This window comes from Vigna unguiculata, chromosome 6, assembly GCF_037176805.1.
Source record: "Vigna unguiculata cultivar grain cowpea cultivar isolate G323 ecotype 2 chromosome 6, ASM3717680v1, whole genome shotgun sequence".
NCBI classification, from domain to species: Eukaryota; Viridiplantae; Streptophyta; class Magnoliopsida; order Fabales; family Fabaceae; genus Vigna; species Vigna unguiculata.
This window is the reverse complement of record NC_140797.1, coordinates 46306171-46327155: the sequence shown is the minus strand read 5'-3', so window position 1 is coordinate 46327155 and position 20985 is coordinate 46306171. Positions and strand designations below refer to the sequence as shown.

General features: G+C 31.1%; 4 protein-coding genes and 1 non-coding gene across 5 annotated transcripts; 4 read left to right on the top strand and 1 right to left on the bottom strand.

Moving 5' to 3' along the window:
* Window positions 1-2498: 2498 nt before the first annotated feature.
* Window positions 2499-3625, top strand: LOC114188613 (F-box/kelch-repeat protein At1g57790-like). Its single transcript, XM_028077183.2, has one exon. It carries the CDS (start codon window positions 2499-2501, stop codon window positions 3597-3599), a length of 1101 nt encoding a protein of 366 aa, XP_027932984.2. The 3' UTR covers window positions 3600-3625.
* Window positions 3626-8881: 5256 nt separating this feature from the next.
* LOC114186824 (F-box protein At4g00893-like) lies at window positions 8882-10287 on the top strand. Its single transcript, XM_028074862.2, has one exon. The coding sequence runs from the start codon at window positions 9223-9225 to the stop codon at window positions 10144-10146; it is 924 nt and encodes a 307-aa protein (XP_027930663.2). The 5' UTR covers window positions 8882-9222; the 3' UTR covers window positions 10147-10287.
* Window positions 10288-11956: 1669 nt separating this feature from the next.
* TRNAA-UGC (transfer RNA alanine (anticodon UGC)) lies at window positions 11957-12029 on the bottom strand. The gene has a single exon. It is a non-coding gene; the product is annotated as a tRNA-Ala (tRNA).
* Window positions 12030-12105: 76 nt separating this feature from the next.
* LOC114187413 (large ribosomal subunit protein bL34c-like) lies at window positions 12106-13909 on the top strand. Its single transcript, XM_028075667.2, has 2 exons — window positions 12106-12350; window positions 13361-13909. Exons 1-2 carry the CDS (start codon window positions 12158-12160, stop codon window positions 13609-13611), a joined length of 444 nt encoding a protein of 147 aa, XP_027931468.2. The 5' UTR covers window positions 12106-12157; the 3' UTR covers window positions 13612-13909.
* Window positions 13910-18969: 5060 nt separating this feature from the next.
* On the top strand, window positions 18970-20392 carry LOC114187241 (senescence-specific cysteine protease SAG12-like). Its single transcript, XM_028075433.2, has 2 exons — window positions 18970-19452; window positions 19552-20392. Exons 1-2 carry the CDS (start codon window positions 19017-19019, stop codon window positions 20127-20129), a joined length of 1014 nt encoding a protein of 337 aa, XP_027931234.2. The 5' UTR covers window positions 18970-19016; the 3' UTR covers window positions 20130-20392.
* The last annotated feature ends 593 nt before the right edge of the window (window positions 20393-20985 follow it).

The following is a 20985-nucleotide window of genomic DNA, read 5'->3' as shown; positions in this document are numbered from 1 at the left end:
ATTAGATTATATATAATTACAATATAAAATATCATGAGTGTTGGAGATTTTTAGAGGTTATGAAACTATGAGAAATATAATAGATAAAATAGATATGTTATATGGATAAACTTGTTATTTTATTTTATTTATATACTCTATTAATATATATATATATATAACAAAATGTAACACATTATAAAATATAAAATATTTCCTTTCTAAAATAATAACTAATTTCTAAAATTCAATAGATATTTTTAAAAATAAAACTATTTCTTAAAAACTAATATAAATAAAAAATATATTAAGTAAATTCTTAACAATGGATCATATAATAAACTTTATATTTTCTAAAAAAGTAATTTGTCTTATTGCAAAAGATGAACTGTAACAAAGATACCAAAGATAAAGGCCAAAGTCTACGTATAAATGATTGTCAGCGCTTGCTCCGAAATTATTGCTTTGTTAAAGCAATCATCCAAACGTCAGTCCATGTGAAGTATTACTCATTGGATCAATTAAATCGAGTTAAGGGTGTGAAGTATTACTTCATCGTTCATTGCATCTAATAAAATGGTCCATTAACAATGTGAACAAAACGAAAATAGTTATCAAATAATTTTATATAATTTTTTTCTAAAAATAAAGTTACAAAATTATTAATACGAGAAACAAAATTAAATTAGTACGGACTTAAAAAGAGTGTTTACTAAACTAAAAGTTAGCAGCACTGTATACTTACAACATTCAAACTCAATATTTAAGTAACTTTCTTTCACACAATCATCATATCAACTTAATTCCAACATAGTCTAATTAAATCATTTCATGTAACTTATGATGCACCGATACTTCAATTTAGGTCACGTATCTGTGTCCGACACGTATCGTGTCCGATACTTTAGGATACTTTAACAATATTTATCAATGAAATATCTATTTTATAAAGTCATAACATACTACAATAAAATCTTTGAATAGTGAACAATTTTAGTGATAAAAAATAATTAGTCACTATAATAACCAAATTGACAACTAAAATAGTTCCAAAAAAATTATAATTAATCTCTAAATTGATAATTAAAATAATTTCAATTATGAATTGATTTTTAAATTGGTCACTAACATTAGCTACCAAAATAATTGATCTCTAATTAAGAATTTTGGATTCACACATTAACAATTATATATTTATTATATTTGTAAGAATTATTGTATATTTTTCAATATTCATATATCGCGTATCTATCACGTATCATATCCTATTATTTTAAACGTATCGACGTATCGTATACGTATCATATCCGATACACGTATCGTATTTGTGCATGTAATGCGCGTATCCAAATATATTCCCATTAAATCATTTATGTTATACACTATTATACTTATGCATTATACTTTATGTGAAGAGGTGTTAGATCAAATATACGAGAATTACACCTTTAAAAGATATTTAATACAATATGAAGTTTCAAAATATAGAAAAATATCACTTGAACAAACTATCCATACTATCCATGTTTGAATCACATTTTTTTAAGAAAATAATTGATTTTATCTCTTTATTTTCTTGAGAGATGAATCATCTCCCTATATCTTGAGAGATGAATCATCAATTAAGTGATGATCCTTTTGAATTAGAGATAAATATCAAGTTAAACATTATATTATTGGAGGGTAAACAATGACTTTTTTTAACTTTTCAAGTCAACGTTGACGAAAAGGATTTGTGCTTGAGAAACAACGAGGAAACCATGGGAACCAGAAATACCAATAGAGAAGATGGAGGAGAAGAACGAACCAATGTTTGGAAGAACAATTTTTTTTTTTAATTTATAAAAACAGCTGGAGTTCAATATATAACTTTTTTAAAATTCGCGTTAAATTGTTTTAGTGGGAAGTTTGAAAATCTAATATTTTGAGAAGAATTTTTATTACGTTAAAAAACATATGTAACCGTTAAGAATATTACTTAATATATTTTTTTTTAAATTATTTTTTAGAAAATATTTTTGTTTTATAGATATATTTCAAGTTTTAGAAATTAATTATTATTTTAAATTAGAAGTAAAATATTTTAAATATTTTATACTTGATAATTATTAGATTTTGTTCTATATATAAAATATATTAATAAAATACAAAAACATATTTATCTGTATAATATATCACATATATCTCTCATATATCTCATATTTCTCATCTTCTCAACATTCCTAAAAATTCCAACAGTAACATACTATTTTAAGATAGTTTTATGATAATAATTTAGTACAGTAAATTAATAAAATAAAATTTGTTGTAAATATAATAATATTTTTCATAAAAAATTATTAAAAAGGAAAAGGATATTATTCATTTGGTATCGCTAAAGTATGCGTATTATCAGATTGTTTCTGTTAATATTCTGTTGTTTGACTGTTTAAATATAAAACAACCTGTGAACAAAAGTTTAGCAAGTTTCTCCGCAGCCTTTGTTTCAACAAATTTTTTAGGTTATATAAGAAACGACGATGAGACGAGTTTTGAGAGTGGCTATTATAATAAGGGCACTTAGCTATTGCTGTCATTTGTTTCAACCACTTGTGAATATCTTCTGTTTGAAGGCTTCACAGGCTGAATCAATGTCACATGATTTAACCTCAGCCGTTGATCCAACTTCAACTGAAAGCAGAATGGAAGCGGAAGAAGATAAGTGGTCAGATCTGCCTCATGAACTACTTTCGAAAATTGCGGGTGAACTAGGGCTCATGGACTTTCTCAGTTTCCGATGTGTCTGCAAAGACTGGCACATTGCTTCTTCAAAAGTGTCACATGAAGATAAATCTTCCAAGTCTGAACCTTGGTTACTCGTTTACGAAGGAGAAGGTTCTCAGTGTTCGTTGCATAGCAGCAAGCATAAACGCTACATCAGCCACATCCAAGAACTGGAAGGGGCAGCATGCCTTGCATCGCATGAAGGATGGTTACTTCTGTTTCGTGAGGGCTCTTTGTTCTTTTTTTGCCCATTTTCAAAGGCAAAAATAGAGCTTCCAAATTGTCCAATAACCGAAGTAACTGACCATATTGCAGCATTTTCATCTGCCCCCACTGCTCAAGATTGCAGTGTTGTTGTGCTTAACCAGTTGAATGCTTTTGAGTTACAACTGTTCATGCTTTGCAGGGGAGAGAATGCGTGGAGCAAGCACTCCTATGCGGGTTATCCTTTCAAAAGAATGAGGACAGCTGTGTTCTACAAAGAGAAGGAGTTTCACTTTTTGGACGAGGGGGATGGTTTGGTTAGCTTCGATGCTTCTGAAAGCCCTCAATGGAAGAGTTTTGTTGTGCGTGTGCAGGAATCAGAAAGTACACCTTCGGATGTGGTATTGAACTACGTGATAAGTAAGAACTTTTTTCAACGCCATAATAATGAGCGTAGTGGTAACTTGAGATTCTTAGAGGCAAATGATTCAATTTCTACGGTGGGAACAACAGTTCCACGCCATACCGGTAATTTTGACCTGTTAATTGGGAGTGAACGCATAGAGGCACCCAAGCAATCAGAAAGCCGTCATCTTAAAGGGGTATGGATCCAACCTAAATATTGCTATGTTCCTCCAGATCAGACATGGTAACTTCTTAGGGTTTCAGTTTTTTCCCATTTCCTCACGGATTTCCTATTTCTTTCAAAATCTAAATTATATTGCTTGTAATTTTTTTTTAATTTTGATTGGTTGTAGTTCGAAACCATCTAATTGTTAAGGATTTGGGTTTTTTATAATCTCTACTCTCTAGCTCTGGTTCCTTAGCATTTAATAATATTTAACACTAAATAAGATTTGCGGAATATTTTTTGGGAAATATTTTCTGCTGAATATCTAAAATTAACATGACTGTTAAAATATAAAATAATTTCAAATGAATCAGAAAAGAAAAAATATTATTTTATTAATCGCTAAAAGGGGAATGAAGATCGAGAGTTAGATAAAATTTTACCTTTCTTATTTCTAAAGTCATAAAAGAGATAAAGAAAGAAGAAACTTAACCTTACGGAACCCGTCGCCTGAAAGGAAGAATACATTGATTCTGAGTTTTCATACGACACTTAACTAAAAAAAATATTTTAATTAGATAAAAAAATTTGATAAAGGCAGCATGAAGAGAAATATTTATTGATTCTAAGTTTTGACATCATCACACTTTATTAAAAAAAAAATTAATTATATCGGAAATCGTCCTTTCAATCAGCTCGGAAATCGTCGTTTCCATCGGATTGGAAATCGTCGGATAGAAAACAGGTGAACCGGATCGAGGAAAAAACCGGTTCGTCTGAACCGGATTCAAAAATTGGTTCTTCTGAACCGGACCGGAAAAAACCGTTCATCTGAACTGGACCGGAAAAAAATGATTCTTCTTAATCGGACAAAAAAAAACCAGTTCTTCTGAACCGTATATTAAAAACGTGTCTGACTGAACCAGACTGGAAAAAAAATGATTTGTCTGAACCGGATCGATAAAAACCGTTATGTTTGAAGCGAATCGGATAAAATTGGTTCGTTTGAACCGGACAAAAAAAACCTTTTTGTCTGAACCGGATAAAAAAAAAATTGGTTTGTTTGATCCAGACCAGAAAAAACCAATTCTCTGAACCAGACCGAAAAAAATTGGTTCATCTAAACCGGACCAGAAAAAAACCGGTTCATCTAAACCGGACCGGAAAAACCGGTTCGTTTGAGCCGAAATGGAAAAAACTGGTTCTTCTGAACCAGACCGAAAAAAACCGGTTCTTCTGAACCGTATATTAAAAACGTGCCTGTCTAAACCAGACCGGAAAAAAACGATTTGTTTGAACCATAACGAAAAAAACCGTATATAAAAAACTTGCTTGACTGCACCAGACCGGAAAAAATGATTTGTCTGAACCGGATCGGAAAAAACCGTTATGTTTAAACCGAATCGGATAAAATCGGTTCGTTTGAACCAGACCAAAAAAACCTTTGTCTGAACCGGATAAAAAAAAATTGGTTTGTTCCGGAAAAAACCAATTCTCTGAACCAGACCGGAAAAACCCGTTTCGTCTGAACCAAATTGAAAAAAACCGGTTTGTCTGAACCGGACCAGAAAGTAACCGGTTCATCTGATTCAGACCGAAAAAAAACCAGTTAATCTAAACCGGACCGGAAAAAACTGGTTCGTCTGAACCGAAACAGAAAAAATTGGTTCTTCTGAAACGGACCGAAAAAACCGTTTCTTCTGTACCGTATATGAAAAACGTGTATGTCTAAACCAGACCGGAAAAAACGATTTGTTTGAACTGTAACGAAAAAAACCGTTATGTTTGAACCGAATCAGATAAAATCGGTTCGTTTGAACCGGACCAAAAAAACCTTTTTGTCTGAACCAGATTGAAAAAAAATTGGTTTGTTTGATCCAGAATGGAAAAAACCAATTCTCTGAACCAGACCGAAAAAACCCGTTTCTTCTGAACCAAACGGGAAAAAACCGTTTCTTCAGAATCGGACAGAAAAAAATCGGTTATCTTGAACCAGACCGAAAAAAACTGGTTCTTCTGAATCGGATGGAGTAAAACTGGTTCTTCTGAACCGGACCAGAAAAAACCGGTTCTTTTGAACAGAACTGGAAAAATCAGTCTGTCTGAATCGTATATGAAAAAACATGCATGTCTGAACCAGACCAAAAAAACTGGTCTAACTGAACCAGGCCAAAGAAAATCTTTCTGTCCGAACCGGACCGGATAAAACTAGTTTGTTTGAACCGGACCGAAAAAACTTGTTTGTCTGAACCGGATCTAAAAAACTGGTTAGTTTGAATCAGACTGGAAAAAACCGGTTCGTCTTAATCGGACAAAGAAAAAAAATGGTTTGTCTGAATTGGACAAAGAAAGAACTTCATAGAGGAAAATAGTATGCATGAATTGGAGAGAGAAAGAACAGTTCGTCTGAACCAGACAAAGAAAAATTGGTTCATCTTAACCGGAAGGAAAAAATATGTTCGATTGAATCAGAAGACAAAATCGATCAGTTTGAACCGAACAAAGAAAAATCGGTCTGTCTTAACCAATCCGATAAAAAGCGATTCGTCTGAATCATACTGAGACGAAATTTGTTTGTCTAGATCAAACAAAAAAAAAATCGATACCTTTAAACTGGGTCGTGAAAAACCGATCCTTCTAAATCAGACCTAAAAAAATTGAACTGGACAAAAAAATGGTTTGTGTGAACCGAACCAAAAAATAGGTAGTTTGAACCAATCTAGAAAGTGGTTCATTTGAACCGCTTAATCAGACTGAAAACTTGTTTGATTGAACTGGACTAAAAATCAATTGAACTAAACCACTTAATGAGATTGGCAAAACCCTGTTCATTTGAACCGGATTGAAAAATCTTGGTTCGTATCAACCAAACCGGAAAAAATTTGTTCATCTGTACCGGACCAAAAAAATTTGGTTCGTCTGAACTGGACCGGTGATTGCTTTTTCTGAACTAGATCGGAAACCGGTTCATCTGAACTAGACCGAAAACTGGCTAGTGTTAACTGGCCCGAAAATTAGGGATGGCAATTAGGGCCTGGCCCGCAGAAAAAATGCGGGGCAGGCCAGGATAGTGGGCCCGCAGGCCCGTGCGGGCTCGGCCCGCATAGGTCCGCGGCCCACGCGGGCCGGCCCGCAAACCCGCATAAAATAAAAAAAAATAAAAAATTGCACTTGTGTATATTAATTACTTCTTTTATGGACTCTTGCATTAACATTTCAAATTCTTGTATAACTGAAAAAGACAAGTATTATGTAATTTTTAATGTGCTATAATTTAAAGAATACATTGTGTATGTCATAGTATAAATATGATGAAAATTTTGAATTATCAATTTATCATCTAATTCCCCAAAGTCTTTACTTAATTTTGTGAACTTCTTAAAGTTTCTCAATTTTTAAACATTGAAATTTTTATCATAAAAAAAAATTAAAAAAAAAGCGGGTCGGCCCGCGGGCCGCGGGCCAACGTATATGCGGGTCGGGCCAGAGTATGCGGCCCGCATAAAATGTGCGGGGCGGGCCAGCCCGCGGTGTGCGGGCCTTATGCGGGGCGGGCCGACCCGCATTGCCACCCCTACCGAAAATTGATTTGTCTGAACCCGTAAACCGGACAAAAAAAAACCAGTTTACCTGAACCAGACCGAAAATCCATTCGTCTGAACCACTAAATCGAACGGAAAAAAAATTGTTTCTTTTGAACCAGACAAAAAAAAAAACTTGTTCATTTGAATCGGATGGAAAGAAAACAATTTTTCTGAACTGAAAAAAAAAACGGTTCATGAAATTAACTCGATGTAGACAATTGCAACACATGCGGCCCGCATAAAATGTGCGGGGCGGGGCGGGCCGGCCCGCGGTGGGCGGGCCGGCCCGCGGTGTGCGGGCCTTATGCGGGGCGGGCCGGCCCGCATTGCCACCCCTACCGAAAATTGATTTGTCTGAACCCGTAAACCGGACAAAAAAAAACCAGTTTACCTGAACCAGATCGAAAATCCATTCGTCTGAACCACTAAATCGAACGGAAAAAAATTGTCTCTCTTGAACCAGACAAAAAAAAAAAACTTGTTCATTTGAATCGGATGGAAAGAAAACAATTTGTCTGAACTGAAAAAAAAACGGTTCGTGAAATTAACTCGATGTAGACAATTGCAACACAACAAATGAGTGTTTTTGAAATTAGAATGTTTTAATTCATGAGTTAACAACTAATACAAAATTGATATGTAAACCGTTTAAGCAAATCTCACAATTATATAATTTGATGAATTATCATTATTAAGAAACATCAATTAAGAATTCATGCTTTGGAAATATTAAAGAAGGAAGTGGATTAAATAAAAGATGTTTGAAAATTTTGGAATGTGATACAAGAAACTAAATTACCAGAATAAAATAGAAACTGATAAAAAACAAACAAGTTGGCACAACCATTATCATTGGATTTGGCATTATAGCATTTGTTTTTTTTTAGTGCTTTCTTTTACCTTTATATAACTTCTCTTTCGATTTTGTCTCATAAGCCCCATTTTTGATACATCTTGAAATTTGTGATCATTATATGATTTCCACTCCTAAACTTACCATGTCGCAATATTTTGTTTGATCATTCCTTTGTTATTTTTGTCCTGGATTTCTTCTTTTCAATCTATTTATCTCAGTATCGCATCGAGGCATCAATTTCGATACCTTTAACGGTATCTTGAATTTTAAAAAAATTATAAATTTGACATTATTATATATTAAAAACAAATTCATATTTATTTATATAAAGGTGAACTCCAGAACAAAAAAATAGAAATTATAAACAATTTAAATTATCATTAGTTATTTTAACTTTTTTTTTTGTCATTTAAATTTTATATTTTATTATTAAAAACGGCTGTTACCATCTTGCATTTTATACTCCTTTCGTAGCATGATAATATGTGCCAATAAAAATAGAGAATAGAAAATAAATAAAAAAAGTGTACAAGGAAAAATAATTATTTAAATTGTTAAAATAACATTTTTTCAATTTGTCTTGATCATCGAAAAAGTTTAGGCTCACCATGACCATTGTAACCACCACGGCCTAATGAGACTGGCCAAAGTGACAGTCATCAGAATAGTGGGTAGAGGACCTAATAATAGAGAATTAGTTATAATCTTATAGAAAATGAAATAATAATTAAGATTTGTTATGTGTGTGATAATTAAATTTCTTTAAAGAGTGTATTTACGTTTGGGAATCTTCATAAATTTGAACGTGTAAATGAGTTTGTCATGAATTTGTAAGAATGCAACCTAAACTCTATTTTAATGAAGCCTCCAATAGTAATCGTTGAAACTTTGGTTAGAGAGATACTCTTGTCATTATATACATACATGCTCATATATATAAAAGTATATTATTTTTAGAATTGGGATTCCAACTTGAAATTCAATAATATATATCGGTGAGATTGACAACAGAAGGTTTAAAATGAAATAAACATTGTTTTTTAATTTCGGCACAAAAGTAATTCATCGTTCATAACTTGAAAATATATCTACAGAGATGTTTAAGTTGTTGGGATTTTTTGTTCTGTAACTGAAAATGAAAACAAACTTGACTGAAAGTGGGGAGAGCAAGGTTCGTATTCTATATATAGATATATGTATGTATATATATGTTTATATTTGTAGGATGAAGGGTGCAATGGCAGATTGAAGCAGAGAAATAGGAAATGAGTGGGAAGTGGTCAGATCTGCCTGGTGACCTGCTTTCAAAAATTGCGAATTGTCTAGGGCTTATTGACTTTCTGAGTTTTCGTTGTGTTTGCAAGGATTGGAACACTGCTTCGTTGAAAGTATCACCATATGATAAATCTGTTCTGTGTGATCCATGGTTTCTCATGTATGGAAGAGAAGGTTCAAAGTGTTCCCTGCTAAGCCACCAGAACAAGTGCTACTCCATCAACCTCCCAGAAATTGATGGTGCAACGTGTCTTGCCTCATATGAAGGATGGTTGCTTCTGTTTGGGCAGGGTTCATTGTTCTTCTTTTCCCCCTTCTCAAGAGCCAAAATAGACCTTCCAAATTGTCCTCTAACAGACGCATGTGATCATGTTGCAGCATTCTCAGCAGCCCCCACTAGCGAAGAATGCATTGTGGTGGTGCTTAACTGCACCATTCCTACTGAATTACAACTCTTCAAGCTCTGCAAGGGGAAAGATGAATGGGCTAAGTCCTCCTTTTCTGGGCACGAATTCCGCAAAATAGAAACAGCTCTGTTTTATGAAAAGAAGGAATTTCATTTCTTGGACGGAGACAATGGTCTGATTACCTTCAACGCTTCTAAAAAGAGCAAGCAATGGAACATGTATACTTTAAGTGTGTCCACAGGTAAATCTCCCTCGTCGACAAGGTTGCGCTACACCACACGTAAAAATATTTTTCAATTGAAGAACGAGCAGAGAGAAAAGGGATTATTAGAGGCAAATGATTCGATTTCTACATGCGGGACTATAGTTCCACATTCTAGTGGTCTCTGCGACATGATAATTCGGAGTGAAAGCATTGAAGCAAAAACTCAACCTCAAAGCCGTCATCTTAAAGGAGTGTGGATCCAACCCAGATATTTTCCTGTTCCTTCCACCCAAACATGGTAACTTGTTATGTTTCATTTTCTTCCTTGTTAGGTTTCTCATTTTTCTCACTCTTCCATGGCTTTGTTATTTCTTTTAAACTTGGGTTTTGTTTTCCTTGGTTTCTCAGCTATTGATCCTTACCATTTACTGTCAAGGATTTCAATCCAGACCATAATTTATTGTTCAGTTCTTATTTCTTTTATTAGCTTTCTTTCTTTCGGCTGTTTTCTCCTCGTGAATTGGAATTTATTAATAAAAAATAATATTCATATTTACTTTTTTGAGTATTGTTGGTGAATTGATTTTAGATTTAAAAACGATTTTAATTCAAAACAAGTTTAGATCTTTTCGTATCAAATTCGTTGAAATTTTCTCTAAAATGAAACTTCGAAGTCAATTTTTAAAAAGTATAAGATTAGGAACACGACACAGAGAATTTAAACAAACACAAATCTTTTTGAAATTTTATTTATAAAGTATTGAATATAATTTAAATTATGATATAGTTCTATAAAATTTTCATTCGTTAGATATGGATGTATTTGATGGGCATTCCAATAAGTTTAAATGATTTTATAATTTTATTTACAAAACTTTGCTATAAAATATTTTAAATTAACTTTTATGATTATTAGTACTTATTTCAAAATTACATTAATACAAATCATTATCGATGTACTTGGTAATGCATACTTAATTATACGATATATTGATGTAAATTACCACATCAGGTATTTTTTTTAAATGATTATTTGTGTTTTTTGATCATATTACCTATCATTCTATGAAATGACAATAATTTATATATAGTGCACTATGGTCTTAACTTCAATTTATAAAATATTCTGAAGCAATACTTTGTGTTTATTTTAAATTATCCAATACGAGACAAGTTTATAACTTTTGGTCTTACTACATTTATCTGTTTTTTCTTTTCAAATATAAGAATATGAATAAAAGGTAATATATATATATATATATATATATATATATATATATATATATATCACCTTTTATTAATAAAAAAAATGAATATCATCTTTAACACGAGTATTCTTAAATTATTTTGTAGTTGCTCATAATTAAAATTACTTTTATTTTAAATTATTTAATTTTAAAATATTTTTTCGATAAGATAGTTAAACTTTATTCAATTTTAATTTTTTATAAGGTGTTTTAATTATTATGGTATGCGAAGTTATCAAATACAAAAAATACATAAAACAAAAATAATGACACAAACAAAAAATTACTATAAATTTGAATCCAAAACGAATATAATTAATATCTACTGAAAAATAACTCATCGACATTAGTTACAAATTATAATTTTGAATTAAAAAATAATTATAATATACATCAATAAATAAATAAATAATTCTCATTATGTCAAATAGAAAATAACACTCATCAAAGTAAGTATGATTTTTACTTATCCGGTAAAAAAATAGTTTTTTTTTCAGTAAAAGCAATATATTTAGCTAATTAATATTGGCCAAAAACACCTAATTAATATTAGTTTATAAATAACCTTAACTACATTATAATCATTTTAGTGGAAAAACAATCTTTTAACATCTATTGGAAATCATGTCAGCTATAATAAATTAAAATTCATGTTTAAAATAAGTAGTACAACATTTATGATGTTAATATAGAAATTTTAATTACAATCAAGTGATAACTAACATGAACTTATAATAAAAAAAATAGAAATGACAATTAAAATTACACTAATTGAGTTTAACTTAAAGAACCTTCCTACTAATGTGTCAAATGGAAAGGTGATATTGAGCCAATTTCAAAAGAATATAAATAGACAAAACACAGTTGGAGATGCAGGGGATCGAACCCTGTACCTCTCGCATGCAAAGCGAGCGCTCTACCATTTGAGCTACATCCCCATTCGAAAATTCAGTAAAATAAACTTAAATTCACCACAATAAACTTTTATAACACAAGATTAGTATTTTCCCGTCCCTCCCTTAAACTAGTATTCACAGAGAGGTGAAGGAAAAAAGAAAATTGGATAATGGCTTCCTTATCGCTTTGCATAGCCGCGAAAGCGCCCACTCCCTTAGCTTCTCTCATTCTGAATGCCCCAAAACCATCTTCGCTCTCTCTCAACGTTAGCCGCAGCAGTTTCTCCAACGTTCGTTCTCCTCTCCTCCATTGTTCCTTCCTCTCCTCTCCTTCCCATCTCTCTTCCCCTTCCTCCTTTACAGGTACTCCTCGCCTTTATTTCCCATCTGGGTACTTCCTATTTTCCCTTTTCATCTCATTCTTCACTAATTACGCACTGGCTCGTTTTGAAAGTGGTTACTCTTGGTGAATTTCCTTCTGCTTTGGTTTTATCACTGTTTAGAACAATAATACTAGTTTAAATTGCCTGCATGTTTACCTTTTGGTTTTTGGAAGAAATGCAATTAGAAGCTCTGAAGTCGGAATCGATCCAATGAGCTTGTTGTCATTTCGGAGTTATATTTTGGATCATTCCATATTAGGTAGAACTGTTTTATTTCTTAATACAATACTGTACCCAGTAGCAATTTTTAAAATGCTGAATGAGTGCAGCAGTGTTTTTAGGTGTTGTGATGAAATTCCTTGTGCTTCTTTCTCTAAGAATCGTGATCTTAGTAGTATCTAATGGTAACAAAGAAGAAAACATGATAAGACTCAAAACTTTAAAGCAATAAATTTGTGGATTTTTTTTCACTCATAGTATTTAACTTGTCTGTTTTTACTGTGCGAGACTCTGAGTGATACTTTAACACCAACAGGGAGACAAGCACAGTCTATTCAAAAAACTTTTATGGTTTAGTGATATAGAGGTTGACTGGTTTAGTTATATGGGGGTTGATTGGCTCAAAGGATTTTGTTAGTTTGTGATGGAATACAACTCCAATGAGACCACTAGCGTACATCAGTTAAGAATATCCCATTGGCATCCTTTCATTGACATCGTTGATTTGATAGCATTATAGAGCTCTGGCAATAACTCACTCTATGATTAAAATTCAGCATATTTTGCCATTGAAACTTCATAGTAAATAACATAGCAAAGAATAAAGATAAACAGTGGGCGGAAAAGTAGAGTTGTTAGTTAGCGTTGTTAGTAATGGGTGAGTGGGTTTGAAGTGTTTGACAAGATTTGTTTAATTTGCATATGAGCATAGGAGGAGTTGTTGAAATATAGATTAAGTTGATCTGATGAAGTAAAATTGTGAATGTGAAGGGTTGTCACTTGGATTGGAGTTGACATGTAATGTTGGGGCGAGAAGAGGAAAAAGTGGTGGTTTGGTTGTGAGGGCAGGGAAGGCTGCTCTTTGTCAGACAAAGAGAAACAGATCAAGAAAATCATTGGCACGAACTCATGGTTTCCGCAAACGAATGAGCACACCAGGTGGAAGAGCTATTTTAAGACGACGACGTGCCAAGGGACGGAAAGTTCTTTGCACCAAGACCCACCCAAATAGTGGAAAGTAGTGTTGAAAATGTCCAGTCTGTTCTGTTTATTTCATTGGCTTAAATGTCTGCATTTCGAGTTCTTCATTTTTTTTATAGCTGTGGTTTTTGTATCTTTTATGTTTAAAATTTAAATTCTTTTAAGTTTTTTTTTATCTGTGTTGTCTCCTATAATTCTTGCCAATTTACATCCAGATTTTCTTCAAAGATGTTTACTGTGAAACGAATCACAAATCAGACTCGATGGAATGACAAACAAGACATTGTGTTTGTCTATATTGTTCTTATGCTACGTTATCCACTGATAGTTTTTCTTTTATATTCTTCTCATAAAACTATTTAGGTTACATAATGTATTTGTGTTTTAAATGGTCTGATATTTCTTCTTTACTCAACATTAGAACATGCTTGTGTGTTACATTGGATATTTCATTTGGCCGTGTGGCATTGCTCAATGTCAAATAGCCCCCTTTACATTAATGGGTGCACTGGCCAGGATACTTTTGCATTGTGTTTGGACGAGGTCGTAGAAGGTTATTCATTTCTTAAAATTTGAAATAAGATGTTATTTGGATGTGAAATTTTAAAAGAAATTAAATTTCCAAAAAATAAACACAAATACGAGAGTAGTTTACTTATTTAAAGTTATATAATTTCATATTACCTAAAATGTAAAAAATTATATTTTTTCAACATTTTTTTCTTTCTCTCATTTAAGGTTTTTATTTTTGTACTATCTTTTTTACTTGATTTGAGTTGAGATGTTGTTTGCTTAGTATATGGGGAATCTATTACTCAATACACTTGTTTTCTATGGATTAGTTTGTGTATTTATTCATTTTCAGTCATTTTATTTCAAGCAATAGTGAATTATGAGTTTTTTTTTTATATGATTGGAGTTATTTTTTTCTTATGTAAATAATTGTCATTTCTCAATTAGTGTTATTCAAGAATTTTTTTTATCAATATAAAAATAATGGCTAGTTAAGTTAAAAGTAATTTTTTATTGACGTCAATGAACATTATTTTTGGTTAGCTTCAGATAGAGTTAGTTATTTTTTACATCAATTAGAGTTGTTTTCTTCTAACGTAAAATAAGGCTATTCTTGTTAGAAACTAATAGAGTTTAATATGGACAGTTTTTTATTTCCTTTTTTCTGTCACTAAGATTATTTTTTATTAATGTAAGTGCAATCGATGTTAATAATACTTATTTTTTAATTAATATAGTTGAAATTATATTATTTTTATGTCGATTACTTCTCGATTGATATTAGTATAATTTCTTTGTTAACATTATTTTTTAATTGATATTGACTAAGAATTTTCTTATTAACATATATCAAAATTATTTTCTTATTATTAAAATATGACAATTACTCGATATAAGTATGGGTGATCATGGATTGAATTTTTAAAGATCGAATGTAGATCCATTTTAAATCTAAATAATTTAATCAAATTAAACGAGGAATTGATACGTGACACATACCTAACGTTGTTAGTACCATATTAACGGAAATAACTTAATTGAGACTCATTTACAAAAATATGGACCTAATTGAGATTCATATAAAAAATATGGACCTAATTGAAATTCATTTAATACTATGAGTATCATATTAACGGAAAATGACCTAATTGAGACTTATTTACAAAAATATAGACCTAATTGAAACTTATTTACAAAAATATAGACCTAATTGAAACTAATAAAAATATGAAAACCAAATTGAGATTTTAGTACAAAAACGATGACTAATGAAATATTTTAACCTTTTTTTTAACTTGTCTTTTCAATTTGTAAAGAAGAAATGTATAGATTTGGACCTTGCCTTCCAACTATCTATCACCATTAAGGGTGATAACGGGTTGGGCCCAATCTGCAACAAACAAAAATTACTTATTACTCGTTGGATACCCGTTTAAAAATACCCGTTAGTTTTTTAAAACTCGCGTGTATATGACTTGGTTTGACATGAGATCAACTCTACTTAACTCAATGTAAACTTAACATGATTTGGTTCGATGTTATTATGACTCGATTTGACTAGACACGGGTCCAACTCGACTTAACCAGAAATACACTTAATTTGACTCGGATCAACCAATACCTAACTTAACTTAGCTTAATATGTATCATCCAACTCAACTAGATTGAAAATGAATTTTACTCGACTTGTTCTGAAATAGGACCAACTTGGCTCAATCATAAATGATCCCAATATAATTACTAATGAATCTGGTATAAAACGTACTTTAGAACATTTACAATGCAGGAATTTTAAAGTCAATTGAGAAGTTTAGTTAAACAAAATAAATGAGAATTCGTCGAAGGTTAAGTTTAATCCAGTTAGTTAGTATTGGCAGTAAGTTTTTGCATTGGATGACACATTTTGTATCACAGCTAAATGAAGCTCAATTATCCGGCATTCAAGCCACTGACGGTTCTGCAAATCCTTCAAGTCTCAGTATTGAGAGTTTTTTACAATTTGAATATTTCTTTGCTTTAACTTATTATGCTCAGTAAACTCAAGATTTGTGGTCTCATCTCATTTGTTTTGGAATTAAATGAAAGTTTGGTCATATGAATAATCACATTCTAGCTGCATGCGCCAATCCAGGAAGAAAGAATATTATGTTTATTCAACTGCTCATACTTAAATATATATAAAACAAGATTTTGGAAAAAAAAAGTATCGTTGAATAAATACGGATTTTATTTAATTATTTAAAAAGAGGTGTAATAATATTTTCTAGAGTATTAATTTTTATAATTTATTTTTAAAGTTATGATATTATAAGTATAAGGTGTGGCAAACGAGTGAAACAGGTGGGCACATCACATGTTTGAATATAGTTGCGTCTTGGCAATTTTTGAAGTGTGAGACATCTTCATCTTCCCACCGTGTTGCATGGGTTAACCATCATTCACGTCTACCTCTGCAAATAGCCAAATCCCCCGACTCCATAATAATATTTTGACATGATAAATTGTTTAGTTAATGGTTTATGGTCAACATATCCAACTTCAATAAGACAAAAAAAAAAAATTTAAATTGTGTACCATTCATATTTCTTTTATAATCCAACATCTGTATTTTATATAATTTTCCATTTACAAATTTTGTTATGAAAATAATTTGTAAAAAATTGTTAACAATTTTTTTTTTCAAATATTTTATATAAAATATTTTTCACAGAAAATAATTACGAATTTTATAATTTTAAAAAAAATAATTATCTATGAAAGAATTACTTATCAATTAAAATTCTTACAAAAAATGGCAAAAAAAAATTTTCTTGCAAAATTTGTAAAAAAAATCTCATGAAATGTTAGAGATATTACATATCTCTTGGTTTTAATTCGATTGATGGAGATATAATATATATATATATATATATATATATATATATATATATATATAATATTTTATTCTCCTTTATTATTATTAAATATTATGTATTATGATGATATCATAGGTTTTACTTTCCCTTTTATATCATAGGATATTGTACTCTGTATATTAAACAAGTTTTTACTAAATTAATATGAAAAGTAAGAAAGTTCTCTGAGTTACTTTTCATCAAACACTTCTTGTACATATTTTTTTTTATATTTCTCATGACTTATACATATCTAATATGAAATATAAAAAAAATTATAAAAATTAGAGTTTACTCTATATCTTTGTGTATCTTCTACTTTTTTATTTGTAGAAAATTTACTTTATACGATTTCTTTTTCATTATCTAATATTTGTATTTTTGGATCTCTTTAAATTATTTTAGTATAACTTATATATATATATATATATATATATATATATATATATATATATATATTCTTAAATTGTTTTTTCTTTACATTTTTTTTACATCATCCTACCTTTGTAGTCTTAAAAATATTAATTATTTTTTTTCCTCAACTTCTAAGTTTTTTGGACAATGATACTTTGACTATTAAATTTTGATAACTTCCTCTTACAACATGAAGTGACATCTTCTAGTGGTTTTGAAATATTAAAAATGAAAAAATGGAAAACTATTTCGAAAATCGTAATATTGCAAGATATTCCTAGTATAGTAGATGCTATCACACATACAATCATACTTAATTCGATGGAATTGTTTGATCTTAAAGGGGACCTTCTATAATTTCGCACGTGAGGAGTTATTTCTTGGTTTCGTTCAATAATTAATAACTTGATTATTTTTAGATAATATTAGATAGAAATAACACTTGTAAGGAGTCCTATTAAAACCAAGAAATATAAGTCTGTCATCCACACTAGAATAAATGAAGTTTTTCGAAAAAACCTGCTAGTGGAGGAAGACCTCCTAAGGATAAGAGACATAAGGCTAAAGAGAGAGCCAAATAAGGATCTTTCAGAGAAAGTTATGTAATAAAAAATCATTTTCCAAGTTCTTTTTAATATAACGTATATTTACTTACCTAATAAAAAACGTACAAACAAATACCAATGATTCCACGAGTAAACACATGTTTAAGACTAATTAGTAAACAGCGGAAAAGTAATTTTCTCATATCAATATTTTATCTGTTTATTTTATATAAAAGCTCATAATATTCTTCTTAAAGTATACTTTAAAGTATACTGAGAAGAAGAAAGTAAGAAAAGAGCCACAAACAAATAAGTTTTAGGAATTTATAGTTTGATTGAAATGTAAAGTTAAATTTAAAACATCAATATCATAAGTATAAAAATATGATAAATTTAAACATTTTAAAATGTATTAAATATGATATTACATATTTTATTTTTGACGAAAGATATTTTATATTATTGTATATGAAAAAATTAATGAATAAAAAGTTTGGAAATTCAATAAATAATTGTGAAATTAATGATTTTATTAATATGCATAAAAAATTTTCATTTAAGTAATAATAAGAAGACTGAGATAGTGTATATAAAGAGGGTAATTATGGAATATTAAATTGTAAATGTTTTTATATTCATAGTGTATATAAAAAGTAAAATCTGGATAATTCGAAGTATATATTTATTTAATTGAAACCAGAGTTTTACTTGAGATGATTTATATTTTTAATTATACAGGATTGTAAGATAAAGTTTACTTTAAAATAGACCGATTTAACAGGAGAATAATTATAGGGTGTGATATAAAAGTTGCAGATATTTTGTTCATAAGAAATAAAACAAAAGGAGCACAGATTGATTGAGAAGTATTTATTGGACACATTGAATTGCAGTTTCCGGTCAATCTTAAACAAGCAAGAGACCAACGTAAGGGCAAAAGGACGATTAGTCTGACGTGAATAGATACCGAGATTATCGCATGGCAACAGGATTTTATGTGCTATAAATATGCCAATTCACTGCTATCTTTTTATACCCACTTTTCATACAAAATATCTGTTCTTCTGTCTCTAAAAGAAAATGGCTACTTCAGTTCAAATGAAGCATGTCTTTGCTGTTTGCGCTGTGATGTTGTTGACATGTGCTTATCAAGCCATGTCCCGAACATTGTATGAATCTTCTTCTGCAGAAGCATTCCAGGATTGGACGTCCCAACACGGACGCGAATATGTTGATGATGCAGAGAAGGAAAGACGGTTCAAAATATTTGCAGAGAACTTGGAATACATAGAGAAGTTCAACAACGGTGGGAAGAAGAGTTACAAGTTGGGGCTGAATCCATTTTCTGACTTAACCGAAGAAGAGTTTATCGCTTCACACACAGGACTCAAGCTCAATTCAAGCCAACCACGCTCATCCTCAGCTACATACTTGAGTGTCGATGATAATGTTCCAGAAAGCTTGAACTGGAGAGAGAAAGGAGCCGTCACCCCTGTTAAGGACCAAGGTCGATGTGGTATGTAATCACAACTTCATCTTCTGTTTTATATTATCATTTACATGAAAAAAAAACTGGTTATTATTAATTTTATCTCTTTCACCGGTTAAATTGCAGGAAGCTGTTGGGCGTTTTCAGCCGTGGCCGCTGTAGAAGGCATTTTCCAAATCCAAAAACAGAAGTTGGTGGCGCTCTCAGAGCAACAATTAGTGGACTGTGATAACGATAGCAACGGGTGTGATGGAGGTTTACCGGATCATGCATTCAACTATATCATAGAAAACGGGGGTATCGCTGGCGAAACTGACTACCCATACCAAGGATCTGATGGAACATGCCAGACGACACAACTCGTAGCTCAAATAACTGGATATAAAGACGTGCCTCGTAATAATGAAGAGCAACTACTACAAGCCGTGGCCAAACAACCAGTGTCAGTTGGCGTTGCTGTTAATCAAAACTTTAAGGCATACGAGAGCGATGTATTTGAAGGACCATGTGGCTCTAATCTCAACCACGCAGTTACTGTAATTGGTTATAACACCACCGAAGACGGCAAGAAGTACTGGTTGATCAAGAATTCATGGGGTGAGAGATGGGGAGAGAAAGGTTACATGAAGTTGCTGAGGGAAAGTGGTGAACCTGGAGGTGTTTGTGGCATCGCTATGCAAGCTTCATATCCAGTTATGCAGTAATTTCAAAACAAATTTCCTGAATCCGTTTGTGTCTGCGTGCATGCATGCTGTTCTGTTGTTACGGGAGCAACTAGTATTGTAGTAAGTTTAAGCATCGTTTTTTCTTTGTCTCCATCTACTGTAGTACTCGTCGTTTACCATATTTTCAAAAACTAGCTTTCTCCATGTCTTTTACTTTGTAAAAGTACGAAGTTCTTCGCTTCGTCTATGAATCAATGAATTATACACAATTATTAATGATTATGTCGGAAAATGTTATTACAGATGTTTAGAAAGTCTTAAAAGTATTGAAGTCCAAACCTAAACTCTAAACAAATCTTTCTCCGTAACTCTTATATTTCCAAGTGACATTGTGTTTGTGTGCCTTTAAACGAATAATGCGCTCCGCATGTAAATTAATGTCTTTAAGTTTTTATTTAAAAACTTAAATAAAATGAACGTTCTATTGTATTTTGTGAAGGTGCAAAAAAATTCTAGCAATCTCATTTAAATTATGAATATTATTGCCCAAAATAAGTGAAAATAAATTAAATAATGTCATTTAAATTATGAATATTGTAAGCCTGTATAAGGAAAAACCTAAACTGGTAATAAAGACACTCAGTCTAGATTTATCGGTCACTTATTATATTCAAATTCTTTGCTCAATTTAGTGGTTCCATTTGGGAAAATAATTTCCTTTTATATAAAATATTAAATTTATAACATTTTATAACGCAAGAAGTTTATAAGCAATTTTTCACAACTTTTTCTTTTCTACTTTAAGTCAATGATGTTACGTCACATAATTTTTAAATAGTTTTTTACAAATTTTAGTCTAAGTGATTTTATAAAACTCACAATTTTATAGTTTCTT